The sequence below is a fragment of the Nuphar pumila genome, chromosome 7, assembly GCF_984573655.1.
Source record: "Nuphar pumila chromosome 7, dmNupPumi1.hap1.1, whole genome shotgun sequence".
Taxonomy (NCBI): domain Eukaryota; kingdom Viridiplantae; phylum Streptophyta; class Magnoliopsida; order Nymphaeales; family Nymphaeaceae; genus Nuphar; species Nuphar pumila.
In genome coordinates, this window is record NC_143255.1 from 49,742,841 (window position 1) to 49,750,343 (window position 7,503).

The 7,503-nt window shown below is 38.5% G+C and overlaps 1 protein-coding gene across 1 annotated transcript; it reads left to right on the top strand.

Moving 5' to 3' along the window:
- Positions 1-1,835: 1,835 nt before the first annotated feature.
- Positions 1,836-5,315, top strand: LOC149832218 (uncharacterized). Its single transcript, XM_090012385.1, has 4 exons — positions 1,836-1,926; positions 2,095-2,200; positions 2,721-2,798; positions 5,020-5,315. The coding sequence occupies exons 1-4, from the start codon at positions 1,867-1,869 to the stop codon at positions 5,070-5,072; spliced, it is 297 nt and encodes a 98-aa protein (XP_089868511.1). The 5' UTR covers positions 1,836-1,866; the 3' UTR covers positions 5,073-5,315.
- Positions 5,316-7,503: the final 2,188 nt, after the last annotated feature.

Sequence of the window (7,503 nt, forward strand, 5' to 3'; positions counted from 1 at the left end):
AAGCTGCAAACAATCATCTCTGCTCTGTGGTGGGCTTTAAGAATGAGTTAATTGGTGAATATTGATCCTTAACCTTTATAATTTCCTCATGTGGTTGGGACAGAATTACGTGCATCTCTAATCCTCAGGTCTCAAATCCAAGTTTGAGATCTGAAGATTAATACTGTAAAAAAAAAATATGCCAAGTTGGAAATTGCTTCCACATACAAAAAAGCATGCTGTCCTGCAATGCCGACATAGTTGTACTATCAAGCCTTTTGATTTAGAGATCAGATCTGTCTAAGGTACCTTGGATGCCATCCATCATCAAGATGAAAGCCACCCAAGAGTTGTAAAAAAGGATGGTCTCCACCTAGATGGGTTTTGGATGCCCTGAACGGCTGAAGTTTGTCCAACACAAAAAGCTTTCGATGGTTTTTTGGTGCCATTAATTTTGATGATGGACGGCATCCAAAGAACCTTGGGCGGTTTTATGTCCAAGGTCCCTTGGACCTGATCTGCTCTCTTTGATCAAAACCAAAGAAATGGACTCAATGCTGGACATTCTTGGTCATCTTTCTCAAGACATGTTTTAGATGATTGGGCTAGCTGAAATTGTTTGTCTTTTTGCATCATATGCCTTGGTATGGCTGGTTCTAACATGGCCCAACTAGTACTAAATCATGTCTTTGAGAGAATTGTAGTTCCACTTCCACCTTAAGCTTGATTCCCAGCCACCCATGTCTTTGAGAGAATTGCAGATCTTTTCGTTGCTAAGTGTGCAAAAAAAAAAAAAATATATATATATATATATATATATATATATATATATATATATATATATATATATATATATATATATATGAACCCTCACCGAGAAGTGGGCCACTTAATGGGCCTGCTCAATGTTGTCAGTATCGGTGAGTGTCGGCAGAAAAAAACTATGCTTCACCTTTGAATAGACTATTTTTAATAAATGTAAAAAAATATTAAAATTTATTTTTAAATATTATAATATTATTTAATGAATTTAACACATGTATTGATACATAATATATTATTATTATTTTTTTGGCCGATACAGAAAAATTCACTTGAGTATGTTGGCTGAACGATTCAGCGCCGATACTGATACTGACAACATTGAGTCTGCTTCTCTGCGAGGCGAACCCCAGGTGGGGTCACCGACAGGTCCAACACCCAAGCCCTTACGGAGCCCACCAGTTAAAGGCACCTGCACACCCGGTGGGAGTCGAACCTGGGACAAGCCCGCTGCGGGTGTGTGCATGTTACCAGATGATCTTTGGAGCAAGTTTGCGTTGTCCATAAACGGCTAACCATCCACATTATATATGTATATAGCCTGTCTCTCACTTCAATCCAGAGAGAGAGAGAGAGATTCCCCCAATTGGGTGATAGAAAGCTGGAAGATTCCATTGCTGTGTATGATATTAGGAACCTTAGCAACGCTGGTCCCACATCCGACCACCTAAGCACGTGCTCGTGATCACCTAACCATCACTTGACACGTGTAAAAGGCTCCTTGCATCCTACCTTTTCGGACCACAGCTGCATTCATGGCTTGTAAGTAAGGTGGGCCCCAGTGGGGGAGAGCTAGGGTTAGGGTTTGGGTACCGGTGTGCTCTAAGTGGCCATATAGCACTTGCCACGATGTGGGAGTCCTCTCTTATCACTCCCTCTTATCCCCAACACTGGATGAGGTGAATCCACTAGTGTGGATATCCTTGCACTTATGGCCTTTCACTTGGATACCATCGGATAACAAGAGGCCCCCAAGCGGCCTAGTATATATAAACTGAAATATCTCCTCCTCTCTTTTGTTTCTTGCTCCCCTTTGATCGTTTTGTCCGCTTTAGGCAACAAAAAATGTGCCAAGATAGCCATCTCCCATGTTTGCATTGCCACCCTCATACCTATATCAGGATGGTAATAGACTATAGATAAAAAACTGTCACATGCTTTCGACCTTCGATTAGTAATCTTTTTCTTTTTTTTTGAAGGAAATCTTCGATTAGTAAACTAGCTATGATTGTTCTTTTTCATTTATATATATTCTTTGGTACTGATGTCTGCGTTGCTTGTGCATGTTCATAGGTTCAACACCTGATTGAGAGGTGCTTGATCCTTCGCATGAGCAGGGATGACTGCGTTGAAGCACTTGCTGAACATGCAAGCATACAACCCTTGGTCACTTTGACAGGTTAATTATAATCATCTCTAGCCCTCTCTTTTGTTGAGAATTGTTATCATCTCTCTCTCTCTCTCTCTCTCATGGGGGGTGATCCATGTCATTGCATGGTTAATTGGTTATTATTCTGTATTATTTGGAGTTTCCTTTCTATACGAGCTTCTTAATTAAGACAAACACTGTCAACTATTGCTTCCATGCATTGTGAAGAAAACAAAACTTGCTTGGACAGCCCGTAGCAGCTTAAAGACTTCCATGCAGTACATGCCATTAACAACCATTCCTTGATGTTTCCTTCAAAAAAAAAAAGCATTCCTTGATGTTAATCTTCAAAAATTTTTTGTTGCGTTTCGAGCAACTGTAATTGATACCTTGAAGAAAAAAGATATATTCATGAGACCGCATCGGTGAATTGCACCCCATTTTTTTTTAATAATCAATTGCACCCACTGTTGAAGTAACTTTTTTAAAGATATTCCCTGAAGCATTCGCTAAAACTTCTCAAAGTTGTTGATGTTTGATGTCTGTGCAGTGTGGAAAGAGCTCTTGAAAGAAAACAGGGAATTCTTCCAAGCTTACTTCCGGGCTACTTCTCCAAGGTCATTCACATGTGAGTTGGATTTTGATTTTTTTTTTTAATTTGTTGAAAAAATGCATCAAAATAATGGTTTAATTGCCACGTTGAGAATAATTACATGATTGTGAGAAACTTATTCATCTGTAATATCTAGATTCTTGAATCTTTTTTTTCCTAATAGAAAGAAATTTATTAATAGATCAGAAGAATTAGGCCTAGATTCTAGAAATCAACTAGGGTTGTCTGTTCAATTTATATATCCTAGAAAGCATATCTAGTTGCTTTAGATTGATTTACGAAAACATGCTAAACCTCGAGATTCAAAGGGAAATCAATTATTTATGGCATAAAATATTTAATTATTTTCTTTTTTTTTCCTGAAAAGGAAAAGTCTACTTGTGGAAGACTGCAAATTAAAGGAAGATAGACTAACAAAGCATAAATATCGATCAAATATAAGCCAAGTTGCAAGTTCTAAGCAAAGGATCCTCGTAGATCTTGACAACATAGACCACAATATTTTCTTCATGATGCATGTGCATAATAGAAGCCATATCAAGCTGAGCAACACGAAAAAGGATATTATCCTATCACATATGAGGTGCACCGCGCAGCATCGTATGTTGATCGATCCTAGACATCCAATGCTATCTTGCCGCCCACATCCTCACCTGTTCGTACCGTCTTAGCCATTCAGATGCATTTAGTTGGATGTGTGGTAGGGTATGATCGTTTTTTTGAGTGCACATTGCAAGACATTCATCCAACCGAGCTCATAGTTTCTCTGTCACATCGTAATATAGTTAACAGAAAATGATGGAAACGGATCTCATCATTTGAAACAGGATGGGTTTCATGATACATTCAATCGATCCTAGCCATCCAGGATCCAGCAGAACCATTTAGCTATTGATTGGATGGCTAGGACTGAATGCATGAGCGCGAGATTTATGAAAATCTCACAAAAATATCATGAGAAATTACTGGAAAGTTAAAACGGTAACTTTTAGCTAGTTTTCTGTCAAAAACATAAATATCGTGTTTTAAACATGATATTTATGTTTTTATCTACTATTTTCGGAAATGATGGTTAGAAAAAGTGATGCGTGAATCAAATGTGAGTGTTAAAAAGTAGTATGAAGGGGAAAGCAGGATATGGCTGTGAAGAGATTATGCAAGTGCATGAAAAATGTAATGAAAACACATAGAATGCAATACAAAGCACAGGTGAAAGCAAATAAAAAATAACACAAGTATAAAATAAAATAAATCAACATGCAAGCTAGTGATAAAAAAATTTATTTTCTAATATAAAAAACATAAGAAGTGATGGGGAAGCGAGTGGTAACAAAAAGCGAGAGAGAATAAATTAATTTGGTAAATGAGGAAGAATCCAGCTTCCTACTAAAGAGAATCGAGTTCCCTAATAAAGAGAATCAAGTTTCTCATATTTTGAAAGCAGGTTTTCCCAAAGCTTCCCCTTCTTTTTAGGAAGCAAAGAGTTTTCTCCGTGATTGTGGGGGATAGGGATGGCAGTGGACCAAGGCCCCGCCCCGCTTTGCACTGTTTGGACCGGGGATGAAGGACATGAAACAGGGATGGAGGTGGGGATGAAGGTTAAAATCAAAACCCGTGCGAGGATGGAGGCGTGGATGGACTTACGCTTTCTCCCGCCCCATCCCATCCCATCCTGATCCCCGCCTTGCCTCGCCATGCCCCGTCCCAAATCCTTGTAAAGAATGACAATGAACCAAGGGGAAACGGAGCCCCACCCCGCCTGGCCACCGTTTGGACCGGGGATAGAGGACATAAAATGGGGATGGAGGTTAAAATCCAAAGCCGTGCAGGGATGGAGGTCCGGATTTTGAGATTGGGTGTGTGTGTGTGTTGGAAACCTTGTCCCCTGCCCCGGTCCATTGCCATACCTAGTGAGGCAAGTGAGCATTCCCAATGTAACAGGAAGCTTTCGGTAACTATGCATTGTACACATTCTACACCACTCGTACCAACAGTATCAGAATATCACATAATAGATATCTTGGTCATGTTCTCAAAAACATTAATCAGGTTCAATGCATGTATTCACAAAGTCTCACTTCAATAATGTTGGATGTCTTGTCATATTCTAAAAGCAGGAATCAAATTCAATGTATTTTTTTCACCATGATACTGTTTTAATTTCTTTGACAGATTTGCAATGGTATATACGTGCTTTATGATGTTAACTAACCCCTTGTTTTTACGTATTTCTCAGATAGGCCAGTTCACAGGACATCTAGGTTTCGAAGAAGGAGATGGTGGCACTAAGCAAATCATTTGTGTTGATGGCTCAAAGGAGCCCATATATTTGTATAGTTTGTTCACGATATTGAGTGGAGTACTTTCATTCGTTTAATATTGGTAATGTTTCCTGCCAACCTATTGCATCTAGATGGTTCCTTAGCCTTATAATATGACCGGATGCAAATAAGTTTGGATATGAAAAAACTGAATATGAAAATCCTGTGCTATGTTGAAAGTATGTGATTTACCAACGTATGTTGAGAACCATCAAAATCAATAAAGGGCAAGCATGTTCTTGATCACTATGTCCGACTCAGACTGGTTCTGACATATATATTACAACTGCGTGCAGTAAGAAACTATGTAATTTACATCTGCACTTTTGAACCTGGACCTCAGCCGAGTTTAAACAGTTCACAGCTTTATAATATTGAAGATTCAACCCATTTATGCAAAATCTTTCAGATACTCATCGACAAAAGCCTACTAGACAGTTCAGCTTTAGGGCACGTTTGGAAGAGAGAAAAACTCTCATAAGAAAATAAAGTTTTGCCTATGAGAAGTTTTCTAAAATAAAGTTTTTTCGCTGTTTGTGTAGCATGAGAAAAACAATGTAAGAAAATGAGAGAGAGGAGGAGGATGGTGGTAGTGAATGTGGTGGGTGGTGGTAAGATGGATGGTGATGGTGATGATGAGATGAATGGTGAGTAAAAATAATTTTTTTCTTGATAAGGAACATTCCTCCACCCCTCTTCCATGGAAGAATGTTTCCTATCAAAAGATATACTTTTTAGAAACTCTCTCAGTAAAAAAGTCTCTCATTTGGAAGGTTCGGAAAATCTGTATAGAACCGATTTTCCATCACTTTTCCTACATCTTTCTCACTTTCAAATGTGCCCTTAATTTCACAGAGGGATAGAGAGCGAGTGAGAGACATTAATTGTAGATGCCGGGTCTGCCATAGCTTACGTGTTAGTTTTGTATGGTTTTATATTTGTGCTTGTCATTTTTTATTTGCTTTAGCCCATTCTTTTATATTGCTTTTTATGTGTTCTCTTGTCGATTTTCAGGTGTTTTTCTTAATCACTTTACAACCGTATCCTAGTTCTCGTTTCATAATGCTTTTTTAACAGTAGCTTATGCTTCACACATCGCTTCTCGTACCCATTTTGTTGCTTTTGATCAACCGAATTGCAGGCTGAAAAATTAAACGGTTGGGATGCTTTCGTGCAACAGGGTTTTGGTTGAATATCTACGTACCGTTCATCTTTGATGATGGATTGATAAGAGGTTCCTTGGGCCAGATCTGATATTGCAGTGAATACCTAATCATTTCCTGACATCATGCACCATAATTGATGGATACCAATAACAATATTGTGATGAACCGCCCATCTTGAGATGGATGGGAACCGCCCATCTTGAGATGGATGCACGGGAAAAGGAAGCAAAACATAAGAGACCGGGGTCATATTATTCATAATCAATCATCAGTTACATTCCATCCCCACCGCTAGAGGTGGGCACTGGGCTCGAACTAGGCCAATATATTTGGCCTTGGCTCGGCCCGAATTAGGCCTTTGGCCCGGCGAGATCCTGCCCATTATTATATATATTATATACATTATATGTATTATATATGTAAACCCAAATGTTATTTCAAATTTTTTTCTTTCTAAAGATAAACACAACGGAAGACTTTACCATTAAAACCCCTTTTCTTTTAAAACGTAGCCTCCAAACTAGGATCCAAACAATTTGCACACTTATGCAAAATATAAACTTCGTTCATTTCACAATATATAATTTTATAAAGTACATCATATGTTCACAACAGAGTACCAAAAACCCAAAACAACTCTCAGAAGCAATCCTAAGTTTGCCGTCCAAAAGTCTGCCGAGCTCAGTGCTCATCGTCGTTCCGTTTCATTAAGACATATTCCTGAAAAACAATTCAAGTAGTGGGGCAAGGCAACAACACGTATCAGCGTGATCCAATACTCAACATAGATCACAAAACTAGCATAACAAGTATCTATGATCGGAAAGCCCAACTTGACCAAAACTCAAGTCGTAACATGAAAATGGTTGATCCTTTGCAAACAGAAGTCGACCTTCAAATCATATCATACATATCACAAAAGATGAGTCGATTTTTCTGCTAGAGTAATTGATTCTTAAAAGAGCAAGGAGGAGTCGACTTTGTATTCTTAAGAGTTGACTTTCAAAACCAGACAATATCTAAAATTAAAAGAGAAGTCGATTCTCTTAACCTAGGAGACGACTCTCAACTCAACAAAATCATCCATCATAAACAACTAAGAAGTCGACTCTGAAACATCTGAGAGTCGTTTCTCAAAGTATGACATAATATACAACAAGAGAGGAGTAGACTCTGAAACATCTGAGAGTCGTTTCTCAAAGTATGACATAATATACAACAAGAGAGGAGTCG

Excerpts from the sequence above, each read along its gene's own strand:
- LOC149832218 (XM_090012385.1), top strand. The coding sequence starts at position 1,867 with ATGTGCCAAGATAGCCATCTCCCATGTTTGCATTGCCACCCTCATACC. Across the intron at positions 1,927-2,094 it reads CTCATACCTATATCAGGATG|GTTCAACACCTGATTGAGAG; the intron begins GTAATAGACTAT and ends GCATGTTCATAG. Across the intron at positions 2,799-5,019 it reads TTCTCCAAGGTCATTCACAT|ATAGGCCAGTTCACAGGACA; the intron begins GTGAGTTGGATT and ends CGTATTTCTCAG.